At 41.0% G+C, this 16,426-nt stretch overlaps 4 protein-coding genes and 1 long non-coding RNA gene across 12 annotated transcripts; 3 read left to right on the top strand and 2 right to left on the bottom strand.

Moving 5' to 3' along the window:
- Positions 1–86: 86 nt before the first annotated feature.
- LOC105703659 (enoyl-CoA hydratase domain-containing protein 3, mitochondrial) lies at positions 87–2,120 on the top strand. 2 transcript variants are annotated; one of them, XR_001104379.2, is made up of 7 exons: positions 87–231; positions 472–558; positions 948–1,121; positions 1,222–1,412; positions 1,478–1,638; positions 1,715–2,007; positions 2,084–2,120. XR_001104379.2 is itself a non-coding variant. In XM_012432196.2 (6 exons), exons 1-6 carry the CDS (start codon positions 193–195, stop codon positions 1,945–1,947), a joined length of 885 nt encoding a protein of 294 aa, XP_012287619.1. In that variant the 5' UTR covers positions 87–192; the 3' UTR covers positions 1,948–2,044. The 2 variants fall into 2 exon arrangements, 1 of the variants encoding a protein (XP_012287619.1); XM_012432196.2 differs by lacking the exon at positions 2,084–2,120 and having other exon boundaries at positions 1,715–2,044.
- LOC105703700 lies at positions 1,928–4,174 on the bottom strand. The gene is made up of 2 exons (XR_001104384.1): positions 4,068–4,174; positions 1,928–3,121 (listed from the first exon to the last, which is right to left on the bottom strand). It is a non-coding gene; the product is annotated as an uncharacterized LOC105703700 (long non-coding RNA).
- A 40-nt stretch (positions 4,175–4,214) lies between these two features.
- On the top strand, positions 4,215–5,621 carry LOC105703680. 3 transcript variants are annotated; one of them, XM_012432256.2, is made up of 4 exons: positions 4,215–4,351; positions 4,486–4,635; positions 4,723–4,878; positions 5,241–5,621. In XM_012432256.2, the coding sequence occupies exons 2-4, from the start codon at positions 4,506–4,508 to the stop codon at positions 5,480–5,482; spliced, it is 528 nt and encodes a 175-aa protein (XP_012287679.1). In that variant the 5' UTR covers positions 4,215–4,351; positions 4,486–4,505; the 3' UTR covers positions 5,483–5,621. The 3 variants fall into 3 exon arrangements, with proteins under 3 accessions (XP_012287679.1, XP_012287670.1, XP_023287825.1); XM_012432247.2 differs by having other exon boundaries at positions 4,228–4,351; positions 4,452–4,635; XM_023432057.1 differs by having other exon boundaries at positions 4,285–4,415.
- Positions 5,622–5,753: 132 nt separating this feature from the next.
- LOC105703669 (nucleoside diphosphate kinase 6) lies at positions 5,754–7,162 on the top strand. Of its 2 annotated transcripts, none has more exons than XM_012432223.2 (3): positions 5,754–6,066; positions 6,610–6,770; positions 6,841–7,162. In XM_012432223.2, the coding sequence occupies exons 1-3, from the start codon at positions 5,909–5,911 to the stop codon at positions 7,020–7,022; spliced, it is 501 nt and encodes a 166-aa protein (XP_012287646.1). In that variant the 5' UTR covers positions 5,754–5,908; the 3' UTR covers positions 7,023–7,162. The 2 variants fall into 2 exon arrangements, with proteins under 2 accessions (XP_012287646.1, XP_012287637.1); XM_012432214.2 differs by having other exon boundaries at positions 5,754–6,229; positions 6,467–6,770.
- A 94-nt stretch (positions 7,163–7,256) lies between these two features.
- Positions 7,257–9,376, bottom strand: LOC105703643. Of its 4 annotated transcripts, XM_012432168.2 has the most exons (6): positions 9,332–9,376; positions 9,053–9,243; positions 8,442–8,961; positions 8,083–8,370; positions 7,662–7,801; positions 7,257–7,602 (listed from the first exon to the last, which is right to left on the bottom strand). In XM_012432168.2, exons 2-6 carry the CDS (start codon positions 9,084–9,086, stop codon positions 7,442–7,444), a joined length of 1,143 nt encoding a protein of 380 aa, XP_012287591.1. In that variant the 5' UTR covers positions 9,087–9,243; positions 9,332–9,376; the 3' UTR covers positions 7,257–7,441. The 4 variants fall into 4 exon arrangements, with proteins under 4 accessions (XP_012287591.1, XP_012287607.1, XP_012287581.1 ...); XM_012432184.2 differs by lacking the exon at positions 9,332–9,376 and having other exon boundaries at positions 8,442–8,977; positions 9,053–9,323; XM_012432158.2 differs by lacking the exon at positions 9,332–9,376 and having other exon boundaries at positions 9,053–9,323.
- Positions 9,377–16,426: the final 7,050 nt, after the last annotated feature.

Genomic DNA, 16,426 nt, shown 5'->3' with positions numbered 1-16,426 from the left:
TCTCGATTCGATTACATAAATCGATCCGGTCCGCGGATACGGAGAGACCTACGGTGTCAGTGACCGGGCCTGCACGATTGCGATTACGCTCCTGAGACTTCGGAGAATTAATTCGAGCATGTCCTATCCTAACGAGAGCGTGGAGCGACGAGAACGCAGATCTCCGGAAGATTCCCCCGACAGGTGGCGATCATGGTGGGACTGCCGAGATTGGCTTACGTCGGTTCGAAGGTAATTCACCAGGCTTCGCTAATACGTTATGTCATAATTTTGCCCAAGGTTTCATAGCTGTGCCGTATGCGTCGATGTACCGATTACTTCTGCACGTTTACTTGTGGGCTACTCGACGCCGATACGAGCGACTCCGCCATTGAGCGCACGGCGGGCGCATGCGCATTGGTACCGTAACGCACGGCGGAATTATTTCGAATGCGTTCCCTAATCCATATTTGTCGTCTCTCGATGCTGCAGGTGGGACGATCTATTACAAGGACGTTCTCGACAAACAGAATACTAAAGAGCCAAGAGAAGTACGTGGACACGAAGCAGAGTAACGGGGTGAGAGCAATTCCATTTAATTAATGAAGATTTACGCTAGGTGATAAGGCAGATGTGCAACCCACTATATGCATGTTTAGGTTCGCGCGCCTTTCCTAGCGGAATGACTAAACGATCGCGGAACGTTGTTTATCGTCGTAACAGCTAGGTATCGTAAGACATTGAAAAGTAGATCAACGGTTAGCACCTTAGTTACCTTCATTTCGAAGATACTCGGGGCTTGATGAATCGGTATAAAGTTTCGAAGGGAGGGGTTTACATTACCATTTGCTGAAGCAATTTTTTTCGACGAGCGTATGTTCCTTGCTTCTTTTTAAATTGCTTTGAGCATCTCTTTTAGTTACGTCATTGCCGTGGATACGATTCTGTTTATAAGATGAAATGTTTAGGTGAGAACCATAACACTGAATCATGCAGGGAGTCGGAACTCCCTGTCGCTGGAGATGATGAAAATTCTGCTGTATAATATTACGAGGGATCAGAATAATCAAGAGCTCCGATCCATCGTCATAGATGCCGCTCCAGGGAAAGTATTTTCAGCTGGGCACAATCTAAAAGAGTTGGTTCGTACAGGTACTTGGTCCTTTAGTTGGCAAGACACCAAAATTATGAGTTAGCATATTATTGCACATTGTGTAATGAATTACCGCTTCCATTCCGTAGACGGCTGAGTATGGCAAGGATCATCATCAGGAAGTGTTCTCGACGTGTGAAGAGTTGATGCGTTGCATCGTACAATGCCCTGTTCCTGTAGTTGCTGCGGTCGATGGTCTAGCGGCTGCAGCCGGTTGTCAATTGGTTGCAGCATGTGATGTGGCTGTTTGCAGCGAGAGGAGCAGCTTCTCGACACCGGGGTAGACTAATTGAATGTCGAGGAAACATTTACGACAAATGTGTCAACGTATATTTCCATGTTCAGGGCTAATTTCGGAATCTTCTGCTCGACGCCTGGAGTGCCACTTGTACGTAACGTACCGAAAAAAGTCGCCGCGTGGATGCTCTTCACGGGACTGCCAATTTCGGCACGAGAAGCTCATCAAGCAGGTCTCGTGAGCAAAGTAGTGACAAACGGGGAACTCGGTAATTTAATAACTACGTTGGCAGACTTCAAAAAACGACACGATCAAGACATCTCAAGTATACTTTTCGCTTTCAGAGGAAGAAGTGCAGGGAATTACTGCGGCAATAAACGCAAAAAGCCGATCCGTAATAAGCTTAGGTAAACGATTCTTCTACGAGCAATTGGACCTCGACGCGTTAACGGCGTACGCCCTGGGAACGGAGATAATGGTCGGGAATTTACAATTGTGGGACGCACAAGAAGGGATTAGAAGCTTCATAGAAAAAAGACAGCCCGAGTGGTCACACACTTATGAGAAAGAAGACTGAATCGCTGTATTAATATTGACTATGTAATACGTATGCGGTGGTTGTTTTCAGATTTTACTTGTAAGCGAATCATGTTATAGTTATGTAGCGGTTTTCGTTACAATACAGTTTTTGCAAATCTATATTCTCTGAGTAGACCGCCATGGTCGTGACGCGGTACAGATAGTAGAAGGACCTTGATCCCTATTCAGATGTAAAACGTCGCAGGGAGTCACTAAACGTCACCACTACTATGATGGAAGACGATAACGTCGTCGAAGCAACAAGGCTCGTGTACGCTCCAGGGCTATAGGTCAAACGACAACCAATGGCTGTTCGTATCCGTCACTCTTCCAACTGGCGCTTTGCAGTAGAACACGTTAAATCAAAACTAAATATTTTAACAAAAAAGGTAATAAATAGTGGACTTTATTAAATCAACCTTTACTTTATTAAAAACGTTATACCACTTCCTTAAAAGGAATACGAAAAACAGGGTAAATATTACAGACAGTACTGATATTTCTGGGAGTTGCAAGAAATCGAGGTCCATTGTAATTCCAATGTACAAACGATAACGAGCGAGACATTTAAAACGTATTAACTTATTGAAAGTTTGCGGAAAACTTCGAAGATTTCAGTTTGCAGCCCGGGGTTGAAATGCACTTGCAAATATTTAAGTCAGCCGCTTGAAAGTAGTAATTATTTGTTAGGATTAAATTGATTACGTGGTAGAAAAGAAGGAAGGACTAATATTTTTGCATTCTCTCAATATTATATAGGTACAGATATGTGTTTAAAAAAGAAAGTTGAATTGATTTAATCCCTAACCTAAATAATAGAGACGTTAAATATTGACATTCTGAATGCCGATCTTGAAGAATCTTATCATTTACTTTCCTTAAAAATGTTCAATCCATTTACTTTGATAATTTTAAATAAAAAATACGTAAATACTTATAATATTTGCACGTAATTGTTGCGCGATGGTTGATACTACAATCGATTGAAAATGATGAAAGTTATGGTGCTTCGAGATGGGTTAAGCCAGCCAATTTTATTTCAAAATAAACACCTACTGGTACTTACTGTACAGCTGCTCCACCGATAAAACACGTATCTCCTTTCAAACAGTTTCTTCGTTTTCAGCCCTTATTAATGAAACCCTTTTCCTACCAAATTAGTTTACTTTTATCTGCAAATCACATAATAAATAACGTTTAAAAGACGTTCCAGACATCATTCTTCATATATTATCTTCGCTTTAGGAAAATTCGTGCGTGTTAGTTGTTATATTATCATGTATCAATATCTTTTAACCCTTTTGATACGGAGTGACCGTACATGCGGTACAGACGCGTTCATTTCACCACGTAATGCCACTTCAGTTAGATGCTGAAAAAGTTTTTGTTAAAGAAACTATTAATGGGTGACATACTTAATCTCTTTGTATGAATTCTAACGTAGTTGTTATCAATCCATCCTAGACTTTAATAATGACTGGTAAATTAGTAAGGTACAATCTACAATTTCAGTCTACGGTACTAAATAAAACATTTTCAGAGTAACGTATTTATTCAACAAAAAGAAAATGAGTATAAGAAAAGTAACTGTGAATCACTGATGGGGACTCTATGAATGGAAAAGTCGTAAACGAGGAAGGAATGACATATTTAATGGCGACCCCCTGCGAAAGAGGGCATCGCGAAAGTTGCAACGCAATTCAACGAAAGTAGCGTTACGTTGAGTAAATATCCAGAGCAATTTCCACATATGTTACCCATATTACAAAATACAAAAAAGATAAAGAAATATCTTGATATTCTGTGCGAACATTTAAAATTTCAGGTCGAGAGTATAAGCCCGTAAAGTCTATACAATGGGAAAGCTTTGAATGGACAAACTCGATCTTCTGCTTGTGTCCATAAGTGGATATCTTGCGTTCTTTTTATTAAAAAAAAAAAAAATTTTTTTGGCGATACATGAAGTATTTTTAATATTTAAGCATAACCGTTATCAGTTGTTCACGTTTTCCGCGGAAGTGTACAAACCGTAGTATATACTTCAACCGACTTTACACTTTATGAACTCTCTGAATTGTATATTAACCATCTGCTTGGAAAAACCTACTATAATCCTACCTTTATACTCCGTTTTTTTAAGGGGACGCATGCAGTCGTTATCATCCGTCCGTGTCTACGAGTGCACGCTTAAGTACGTTCGACGATTGGATACGGTTTACGATTACGATACTCGTATTGTACAGTCAGTAACAGGCAGCTCGAAACAACAACGTCGACAATCCCTCTTTAGATTCCCCCGCTCTGATACTTATAAATTAGGATGCAACACACATCCAGCGCCAGTATTCCGTTCGAGGCATCATCCGAGTAAAAATCTTGAGAACTGAGTGATCGTTCCCTATGTTAGTGCGTTCGTATGAAATAAGGATATTATACCGTTCTTAGTGTTTCCGATGATGAAGTAAAGTGAGCCAGTTTGTTATTGGGCTGTCTTTATTGTAGCAAAAACGTAACCAGTAGTTGATGACTTTGTTAGAGTATCCCGAAGAGATCTGCATGAGGTTTAGCGCAATCCAGCCGCCTAAAGCACGGAAAAGAAGGCTTCCTGAATACAGGAAAACAGTTTACACGGAAAGAAGATTTACGCGTAAGGAAATCGCGGAGCTGCTTTTCGAGAATTGCGCTGGTAGGTTTGATTAGGCGTTGATTGGCCTTGCCGATTCTACGTGTATCAGCTGGTCAGAAGTGTTATTGTACTGGGTTACTATTATAGGTTGCGAGAGAATGGCTGCTATTCCACAAGCAGCTTTTGCTGCTTGCAAGATTCGCCAAAGTCGCGAGCGCAACTTCATCTCATCCAAGATGGCGGCAAATGAGAGCAGCGGTTCTGATAAGGGAAACGGGTTTAACTGCAAACCTTCTAACGAAGGTAAATTATTCCTCATTTTACGAAAATTAATTTCACAGCCGTAAATACATTAGCCATTTAAGAAACTTTATAAGTGTGTCGTTAAATTTTACTTTTCTTTTGTAATTGGGCACCACTTCGTGCACGAGAAAATGGAGCTCGAGTAATCAACTATTTTTGCTGTAACGTAAATGTTAAGTAATCGGATACTTGTACAATCGACATTTGAAATCATATTTATGTAACTTTTCAATATTCTAGTTTTTTAGTCTTATTTGCCCAGAATCTTGAGATGCTGATGTTTTATAATATTTGACAAGTTTGTATGCATACGAACGCATCACGCAGTGCTATAAATTGACACTACTGTTTTTCGTTTACAGGCATGGAGCTGACCCCTTTGAAATATAACAGCAAGTTAATGAACAGCATCTGGGGATTGTACAATCGTTATTCGGTACATAACTTCAAGAAAAATACCGACGCCAATGATGGGGATTCTGCGGCGGCCTGGGGGGTTTTCTTCACTTCAAGAGACCCCAAAACTATGAAGGAGGAAACTCCGATCGTAGCGACGGCCGCCGTAAAAACGTCACGTGTTCTAACCACCGGAAATCCTATGTAAATCCTAAATGCCCCACGGCACATAAGATTTTATGGTGGAAGTCACGTAAAAATACGATAAACTTGAATTTCTAACAAAGTCAGAATGTCTAATGTTTGTATGAAAAGAAGAAATTCAAAGTATATTTAATATATTCATACGTGTAATAATTACATTTGTACCTTCAACACTCATCGCAAATTTATTGTTCATTCTGTGTGTAACAGCCCGTACACATTTTTTTATTTCAATTCAGTCATATAAAAAATTATATATCTGTTGTCCAAGGTAAGTAGCTGTGATTTTCGCGTAAAGAGCGTATTCCTTATTTTTATCTAAATTTTGCTATATATCCTCGTATATTTCTGCAAATGCCAATTGAAAATACATTTATTGTTCTGTTGTTGCACGTTCCTGTCGCGAGTAACTAGTAGTCAGGTTTCGTAAATGAAAACACAAGTGAATGTAAGTATGAAAGATATAAATGTACTTAAATCGATGGAGATGGCTCACTGGCCGTCCCGTGCCAAGGTCCGCTATGCCAAGACAAGTTGCGCGCGCACGCGGCCGTCAGCTGGAAGCCCATTTGAGAGATTTGAATTGTGGTAATGTCAAGTTATTTTATTTCAATGACATGATTCGAAATTTTTCGGTATCAGTGAGATTTACGCTCGAACGGCGAATCTCACGATGAAATCCAAGCAGTTACTCCAATTGACATTGGCTGTACTTAAGCCACACGTGGTTAAGTCACCGTTTGCCGTTCAAGTAATTACATAACCTTACCATTAGTGCAATGAAATATACAAAGTATTTCTTACTTGCGTATGTAATGTCAGTGTTACGAATGAGCCCACTCATTTGTATAATATTCAATGGAACCTTATGGTTTTGTGAATATGACAAAATCTGATTTTGTAACCTTGAGCATGTATGTCGTATTAGAAATAGCATTCAAATGTCAAATGTAAAATAGTTGCGCAATGAGAGTCCTTTAATTTTCAGAAAATTCGTGATATAATAATTGACAATAATTTCAAAGTTGTCAGATCACTGAGGAAGGTTATTGTTCCAAGTGAGGCAGAATTATTCTATTCGGATCACAAGGGAAAATTTTTTTATAATCGACTCTTAACGTTCATGTGCAGTGGGCCATCGGATATTCATATCTTAGCAGGTCATAACGCTATCGTTCGATGGAGAATGTTAATGGGACCAACAAAAGTCTATCAAGCCCAATATAATGCGCCAGAAACCATTCGAGGCATATTTGGTTTATCAGATACTAGAAACGCTACACATGGTTCAGGTAATTAAAGTACTGTCAAAACTATGTGACGATGTTGTATAAATTTTTTACAAATCATCTCTGGTTTTAGATTCTCCTGACTCAGCAGAGAAGGAAATAAAAATATTTTTTAAAGACTTTGATACAAGACAATGGATAGAAAATGAAGAAATTTTTTTCAATTTAGGAAGACTTAAATTTGACCCTTCGTCGTTTGTACATACTATTGACAAAAGTTATGTTACCGATGATGACAGACAGAGTACAAAATAGTTTGTAACATAAAAATTCTATATTTCAGTCACTGTATGTATAGCTACTACTTGTAATATTTAAATCAAACTAGTTTGTGTATCATATATAGATTTTAACATAAATCGTAATAAAATTATGATGACTTTTGTTTAGAAAAATAGTTTATTCTACTTTACTTTGTATTTGAATCTTGAAGTCTAGTGAATTTTTAATTTTAAAGTGGACTAGGTAATTTATCAATCTTAAAATTCATATGTACAACTTTACAACAATCTTGACAAGCTTAAAACAAGATAATACAACGCATATGAGACTACAGCATAAATATGTATAATACATATTGCAGTAATTGCTATTATATACAATGACAGTCCAATGTGAAGAAACGTGATACAGTGATCACCTTTTGAATATCATGAATTACCTCAATCGAAATATTAAGCATTCACTTTTACATAAACTTTTGGTCTTGAAAATACCTTTATACCTTCTTCCAATTTATTAAGTTGTTTTTCGATTTCCATTTTTCTTCTTTGGGATTTAAGAGTATCAGTCTTTATGGGCATCTTATTTAACTCGTTAACAAACTCTTGATAATCTGAAAAATGTAAATACTTGCAGTGCATTGTTAACCTATTGCATTTGCTTGTTACTCACTCTTTTTTAACATTCGCAATGTTTCTTTACGTTCATTGTCAGGAAGGGGGATATGACCTTCTGGACAATCAGCAAGCGATGCCGCTGCTTTGGCTAATTCATCTTTTTGCTGTTGAGCTTCCTTTCGTTCACGAATATATCTATTATAAAAGGCATAAAGTAATCTATTGAAAATGTTCACCAGTTAATAAACTGCCCGGATTTGCCATTATTTGAAATAAAATAAGAATAATTATATACTTGGACTGTTATCACTATTACTAATTCCTAAAAATAATTGGATAAATAACCTTACATTTATTTGTATTGATGCTGTTATTAAAAAATGTATACTTCTAATGAACTAATGAATAGAAGCAGCAAACAATGTTAATAACAATTCAATAATAGATAAGAACAAGAGTTACTTTTAATATCATACTTGGGAACAACACCCTTGCGATAATGAGGCGGTATGCTGTTGCTGAGTCGATTTGCCATTTTATTAGCAACAGAAGTTTGTTGCTTGTTCAATTTGATATAATCTACTTTTTCAGCAGGAGTAAGACTTTCACTTTGCTTTTGCTCTGATTCCTGAGTTAAATCCAAAGATGGAAATACATCTCCTCTATCCGAGGGAGGATTTGACCAGACTTTAGGAGTTTTGTCTTGGTTGAGCTCCACTCTTGGTGCCAATGAATTATTTTGTGGGCTTCGACACGATGGATATCTTTAAAGGAATAGGATTTAAAAAAAGTTTCAATGTACTAAAGGATAGGATTGAAACTAATATCTTACTACCTAATAACTCCTTCTGCATATAAATCGTTCAAAGATTTTGTGTCCAGTGTTTGTATTCCTTGATTTCTGTATTTTACATTGCTTCTTTCCTCTAATTTTCTATGTGAAATATCTGATTCGGAAGGCCTTTTCGATTGCTTATTCTTCTCATTTTTATTGGTTGATTTGTTTCTCTCCATACTTTTCTGTTTCGTTTCTGTCACATTTTTTGACAGTTTAGATATTTTTTTATTAGATTTATTAGATACTGTAATTATATTGCTTTTGTGATGCAGTAGATCCATGTCATCTTCTGCCTTTATAGCATATAAATCGTTTACAAATGCATCATCATGCTTATTTTCTCGAAGACTAGAATGAACTCTAGGTCCAACATTTCGATACTTGTCTGGTACTCTTTGCTGTCTCTGGACGTGAACTTTTTGCAAATCCTCAATCTCTTTATTGGTATGAAAAAACTGTTCCATTTTGCGAACATTTTTCACGTTTTCATGAATAAAATTTTTTCGTTGTACTGGCCCTAAAATTTAACAGAACTAAGAACTTACGGTGGTACAAATATTAAACAAAAAGTTCTTTCCAAATCTGTATATGATCATTCCAATACTTACTCGGCTCTGGAAATATACCCTTCAATGTCGCCATTGTAAAAGATTGATTAACTATTTATTCCAATGCCACACGACAATACCGGTACCCCGGAACAATATCGAATAGTAAAATTTACGTATGTTTCGTTTAGTGCAATTTTAGCCCTACGTTACCTTCAGAAGTAAGCACATTATAAATGAGAGATTTATCCCTGAAATTAATACCGCGAAATAGTATTAATTTAATTTTGTTTCGTTCCCTGTCACCAAAGTTTTGTTTATAAATGGTATCATAGCCACCTGCGTACGCTGTCAACACTTCAGTTTGCTTCAGTTGGTAAATTGCTTATAGCCGTTCACAGAGATGAGTTGGGAGATTGCTCACAGGCAGGATCGCGCGATCGCATCGTGTGCTGCCCTCTGGTTTCGTACGTTAGCTTTCACCGTTTTTTGCCCCCAAGGGCGGCGCAACGAATTTCTGGTAGGGGCTCGCGCACTCGCGATGGCTGTGCTATCTACCAGTTGCCGTTGGCGGCTCACGTATTCGTGATGGTAATACCATGCGGCAGTTGACGGTGGTGGCTTACCATTATGGCAATCTCCCAACTCATCTCTGCCAAATCACCTGCTTCCAGGNCACCTAAACCTGCAAAGGGGCACAAAAGTACAGGTAAAACAGAACATTGAAGAAACACCAGGAAGTCGCCAGATTCTTCGAAGTCGCCCACCTAAAGCTGAAAGGGAACACAAAGGCACAAACGAAACCATTGGGAAAGCGAGAAAGAGACGGTGATACAAGAGCTAATAACTTACTAAAGTTACCATTAAAGTCAAGAATATTTCGCAGTGCATCGATCTCGTATAATTGACCCAGTAAAAATGTATTCAATTATACATTACTTGGCGTGACAAAAATCTAATATATTTATCTTACTTAAATGCAGACTCGAGAAAATTTCATGAAAACGATAGTTCACCGTCTCTCCCCGTCAATCCAGACAGAAGGATATACAAAAAATTAGAGGGATAACGTGGCGAAAAAAATGGATGACTGTCCAAAGAATGGAAGGCCATCGTAGTTGCCCTCTTCTTAAGGGGCCGCTTCGGCATATAGCCTCTTCGACACTTGTAATCTCTTCGGGCAGAATCTAAAATCTAGCAAAACGACGACCTGCGATCCGAGGATGCGCAGTCCGAGCGTATTGCACATTTATTCGATTCCCAAGCGCAGTCTAATTAATTTTATTGCTGAAAGAAAATTGATACAATCGCGGATATATCACAGGGTGGACATCCTCCGCGCTTCCGGAAGCGCGGACGATGGAAAATTACCCCAGGTTCAGGATCTCCTCCCAAACCCCCAGGAAGAGATCCCGCCCTGGCCCTGTCTGCTTACATCTAGACATTCACTCAAGATAACTGACCTACCTCCCTAGCTATATCTAAAAGAAAAAACACATTCGTTCCAACTCTCATTCCGCCCGGGGACAAAAAGCCTAATCCTAGGGACAGCATCCCGGGATGCGTCCGACCCCCGAGTTCAGTTCTCACACTTATACGTTCCGATTGCCATCGCCGGTTGAATAAAAGAAAAATTAAACTTGTTCGCGGAATCGAAACGCGGATAGCAATTGGAGGGATTCGCGAAATATCGGTTTACCGCGTCTCCTGGCCCCGACCCGATCGACTCGCTCCTGGAGGAGTCGAAGGGTGGAGGCCAGCAAAGAACGCGGCCACAAGAAAGGGCACCTACCGTTGTAGAGGCTGGAAGAATCCTAAGCTAATTAATTTATACATCGTTGAAACGAGCTACTGACTCTACTCGATATCCATATTTCATAATTTTTCCAAAAAAGAAAGGCCAAGCCCAGCACGCACTACGGCCCCAGGGTAGTGGAAGGCTTGGCCGAAAATAGTTGAAAATCCTGAAACGTTCCCCTCGTCGAGGCGGCGGCTCTAAATCGATCCACAGGCACATCGAAGTGCCACTTCGTCTCGAGGTCGGCTCCTCGCGAGATCCTCCTCCCAAGTCTTTTTGAGATCATTTGAAGATATATTGCGAAACCGATGGCCCCGAAGTCGGAGGGTCGTCCGACTTCCCGGCGCATGATAAATAAACGCGAAACGTAATCTACCGCGGACCCAGGAGAAAGCTATTCCTAGTCTAAGTCAATACACAAGAAATAAACAAAGTTTACGCGGCCACTCGCGAGTCGGCGAGAGGTCACTCCCCGTCCACTCGCGGTCCCTCAAACAAATCGTAACGTACAACCGATCCCCGTGACGGTACGGACCTGTCATCCTGCGGCATGAGGGGATCGGAGGAAGAAAATGTTGAGACTTACCAACGGGACGATACGTCTTTTTCTGGCAGTACTCCCCCAGGAGATCCCTCCGCAGAGACCTGGGGTTTCTGGCCTCCTCTCCATCTGCCTCCCTTCGACATTGGCTCTGGCTGCATTCCACCTTTGTGTCCGCTTCCACTGCTTTCGCTGCTTTCGCTGCTTTCGCTGCTTTCGCTGCAGTCGCTGCATTCGCTGCATTCGCTGCATTCGCTGCATTCGCTGCATTCGCTGGATACTCTGGATACGCTGGGTACGCTGGATACGCTGCCTTCGCTTCGTCTTCCTCTTGCTTCATTGAACGATAATACTATATTACTGCCTTCGTTGAATTCTTTTTCTTTCGCTGAACGATATTTAATCAATGGCACTCGCGGACCGTGATCACTGTCGCGTCCTAACCTCATTGTCTTCGCGTCGGTTCGGAAACTGGGCGTACACCCCACCTCGTCATCTACGAAGCGTCCCTTGCACCTCGTTACGATCTCTGGATGCCGTCGATTGAGAATTATAGCACCATGTTGATATAAATGTCACTCGTGGTATGTAATACGTCCCTCGCGCCCCCCACCATGTTCTTAATTTTCGACGACATCTTATCGCGGCAAATTTTCAGGAGCAGCTGGCGATCCGCCGGCCGGGCCGCAATCCCCGGCCGTGTCTGACTCCGTGATTGGACGACGTCGCCGACCCAATCACGGTCTATTATAGGGCCGGTGATGGACCGTGATTGGGCCGGCGACGTCGTCCGATCACGGAGTCGGACACGGCCGGGGATCAGGTGTCAGGTATCGGTCGGGAGAAGGGACGGTATGGTAAATTCTAATCCCCACCATCTGTTAAGCAGCCAATTAAAAACGTCCGATTAGGCTCCCTTCCCGTATCATCCTCGGGACGAAGATTCCAAAAGTCCCTTCGAACCAGTGGCGAAGAAGACGCCGAAGACTGGGGACGCTCTCTCTACCCACCAGGAAGGATCACCATCATCGAAGAAGATTCGCGTTTAATATAAGTGCCGTCTCGTGTACAGAGACCACTGAAATCAAGTAAGATTTTATTTTGATGTGTTTCTGTTGATTTTGCAGACGTGGATTATATTCATGTCTTTAGAGTCTGCAGCCGTTGGCGTTGCACAGTGTGTCGCAGCTGTGCTGCGACATGCGAGGTTGTGCGATTCTGACATTCGTTTCGTGGCGCACGCTTCTCCTTGGCGGCCGACAAGGTAAAGCGTGCGTCGCGGGCGTTTGTCGGGTCGTACGATCGCCTGCATCGTTAACGTCTGCTTTTGCCCCGCGAATGGAGTCACGCGAAATTAAAGTTTGCTGGCGTGGTGATTTTCACGCTCTAGAATCCGCAGTCGTTGATAGTACATAGTGTGTCGCAGCAAGTCTGCGGTATGCTAGACCGTGCGATCTAACTTCCGTTTTGCGGCGGACGCTTCCCCTTGGCGGCCGACAAGGTGAAGCGTGCGTTGCGGGCAGTCGTGGGTCGTACGGTCGCCTGAACCATTAACGATTGCTTTTGTATCGAAAATAGGCCCTTCTAGCAGAGTTCCATTTACACCCTCTGTGTTAGATTGGTGAAGGTGGTCTCTCGCGTAGGTTAATTAACTGTAAAATCAAGTGTGTAAGTTAGTTTTAAGAACATTTCTTCCCGCGGGAAAAAATGAAGAAAATCCCATCGTGACACCTCGAAGTCTCGTGACGAAGAGGTGACAGGATGGGTGTCTAGGTAGATGTTTTAGAGCTCCTAGACGGGCCCCATTGAGCGGCGACCTCCTCGTGGTGGGCCTGGGGAATCGTTGATTCGACTTGCACGGAAATGCAAGAGAAGCATCGATTCGCGAATGGCTACTCGGCTAACCAATTTTGAAATTTACTAATCAACTTTGTATTAGATATTTTTGACGATCATCCAATTTTGAAATTCATTTTTCAAATTCTTTTAAGGGGTATGGCCACGGTAGAATTTTCAAAAAAACGATTTTTGTTTTTTTGGCTTAAACGATGCTTTAATATCATAAGAATAAGTTAGCATTTGACTTACAGCGAAAAAAATTTTCTTTATCGACTTTGAGCATGTAACATAAGCCTACTTGTAGCGCGGCCGTGGAGTATCCGAGCGCGCCGCGTGACGACCTCGGATTTTCGGAGCTATACCATTAGAGAGCACTGGTTGTCTACCTGTACGAAAACATACCTATAGAGGATCATCTAATGCCAGTATGACCGTTGAAAGAACGCCATTCAGTTGCTCTTCTGCTTTTTGTACGTGATTTTGTATTGTGCAAGTTGAAGCATTCTTTGTGAGCAGCCGAAATGAGTGACCAAAAAAAGGTTTATCTATCAAAGAAGGGGTCAAAATTAAATACTTGGTCTTCGTATAAGACCAATATTTCGAAGCGTAGACTGGTAAATCGATTCTTAGCAGAGGCAGATGCAGAAGGCGTGAGCGCGTCGGCCAAGAAACTACGACTGTCAACGAGTTCGCGTGATAATGACACTAACGCTAAATTCGGTAACAGATTTATAAATTTCGTAACTGTTATGAACGCAATTGCTGAAGTGGTTGTTTGCAAAACGTGCGGTCAAGATGTAAAAATCACTGAATCGGCCATGCGCGGTTTGGGTTTCAAGATCGTAATTTCTCGTAACCAGTGTGAGAAAACTGAAATACCTAATTGCCTTTACGTGAGAAATGGATATGAAATTAATCGCAGAATCACCTTAGCGATGCGATTATTAGCTGTAGGTTTGAATGGTATAAAAAAGTTTAGTGCCTTCATGGAATTGTCACGGCCGATATACCATTCCTTTTATGACAAACTTGTCGAAGCAATTGCTGTAGCAACGAAAACTGCGTACTGTGCGTAACTGTGCGTAGGAAAGCTGAAGAGGATGAAAATCTTGCCTTAGAAGGTTGACTTTATGGAGCTGGCATCGCAGACTAAAGGTAAACATTTTTTTTGATTCGATTCTTCAAGTTTAACAACAAAAAGTTATACGTCAAACATTAAACGCATTTTTCTCAAAACAGCTTTTTTCTAATTCGCGTGATAAATAACTTCGACAAATTTCTTCCGATTGACTTCAAATTTTTATATCATCTTTGTAATTGTATTTCGCAGATAGGTACATACGGAATTTTTGATTAATTAAAAACTTTCCATTTTATGAGCAGTTTTATACGAAATTTTTCACTGGAAATTCACCCATTAACTTCAAATACCTGCCATTTTCGAAAAAATTAATATTTTTAAAATTCCATATGTACTTCTCTAGGTATTTTTATGTAGATTAACGAGAATTTTTTCGTTTTGTTCTAGGTTAAAAATTGTGAACGCCAAATGTCACGCCGTGGAACGCCTCGGGAAAAAGATGAAAAAAGCAAATAGGAGTTGTCGGCCATTTCGCATAAGACAATGATTGAAGAAAACAATTTTTGTTACTTTGATACATACACTAAATGTACCTGTAATTAGTTCTGTAAATAAATTACTTTTTATACAACAAAAAAATTGTTGAATATGCAAATGATTTTATACTCGCTACCGTGGCCATACCCCTTAAAAGAATATTAACAAATAATTGAGATCTCGGAGAGATCTTAAGATCAAAATGAATTTGGAAAGTGGATGATCGCCAAAAATGTCTGATACATAGTTGATTAATGAATTTCAAAATATGTTATTAGAATTTGGGGATTTTATGTGGAGTAGAATTTTGTGACAATGGGGAGTCCGCAATTACCGTACTGTCCCTTCTCTCGACCGACACCTGACCGCAGATACCTGAAAAAGATACCCATGTATTCATCTTACCCTTGCATCATCTTAAAATTATGGATTTTCCGTTAAGGTGCCGTGAAAGAGACAACCGAGGGGTCAGTGGTTTTCGAAATTTTTCTCGAATCTAGGTGCACCGAATCGATTGAAATTGTATAATGTAAGTATAAAGACACTAAGAAAGGGCTTGGTAGCCATGAAAATCCATTTTTATAAAGGAACTAAAAAATTGGAACATATTAAGGTGCGATAAGGAGCTGCGCATGCGCATGCCGGGGTGGGGTCCCTATATAAGGCCGCGAGCGGGTTCGGAGCATCATTACCCTTCGGTCCCCCGAAGTGTCAACATCGGTTTACCTGTTTCTACCCCCGCTCACACATACATACAAACACCTGTAATTATGTTTATACACTATTAAGGCTCGGTTCCACTCCAGAGTTAACTAAAGTTTAATTGGTTTACTGCCGGTTTAAACCGACCGTAAACCAATCAAACTCCGGTTAACTCGAGATGTGAAACCGGACCTTATGGGAGACATCCCACCTCTTTCCTATTCCCATTGCCCTTATATTAAAATTAATTTATTAAGTTCGTAAAGGGCTTCGGTGCGCAGCAACCTCCACGTGGTGAGCCTGGGGGATCGGTGGTTTCCAACTATCGTTGAAAACCCCCGGTCCGCAAATAGCTGCACGAGTGGTTCCACTTAGCGTGTTTTTTTTTTCTTTTGTATGATAGTAGTTTAACGTAGTTGAAAGTGGAAGCACTCATTGCGTGCGTGCGTGATTGTAAACTGCGGACAGGACGTTGTCGGGTACCTTTCCATGCAGCTAGTAATTTCGGATTTGCGTGCTAACCGAAGTAGTTTTTTGCAGGTACGGCAATGCCGTACCTTTAGTGTATCCGGCAGCTTCCGTCGGCACCTAGTACGCCGTAGCTAAGCTACGGCGTGCAAGGCTACCTGGTTCAGGTTGTCGTTTGCGCGATGCGTTGTTTCGCTTTGGCGGCATCCTGCGGGGGCTTTGCTTGCTGTAAGCCGGGACAAGCTCGTCTAGTGAAACTCGTATTCGCGGGCCGACAGCCGAGCTGGGTTAGTCGTCGGTGGCGGTGGAAGCTGCTGGATTGTTCGCGTTAGAAGTAGTATGCCTCTACGGCAAATTATATTCGAAATTCGATGCCAACTGGCAATGTACTCTGCGACTTCCCTTATACTGTGCGGCGAGCGTTGTATGGACGGATGAGTATGGTATGCGAGTGGTGTGCCGTATGGG

The sequence above is a fragment of the Orussus abietinus genome, unplaced genomic scaffold (assembly GCF_000612105.2).
Source record: "Orussus abietinus isolate OABI.00-Male unplaced genomic scaffold, Oabi_2.0 scaffold195, whole genome shotgun sequence".
NCBI classification, from domain to species: domain Eukaryota; kingdom Metazoa; phylum Arthropoda; class Insecta; order Hymenoptera; family Orussidae; genus Orussus; species Orussus abietinus.
This window is presented reverse-complemented; position numbering and strand designations above follow the sequence as displayed.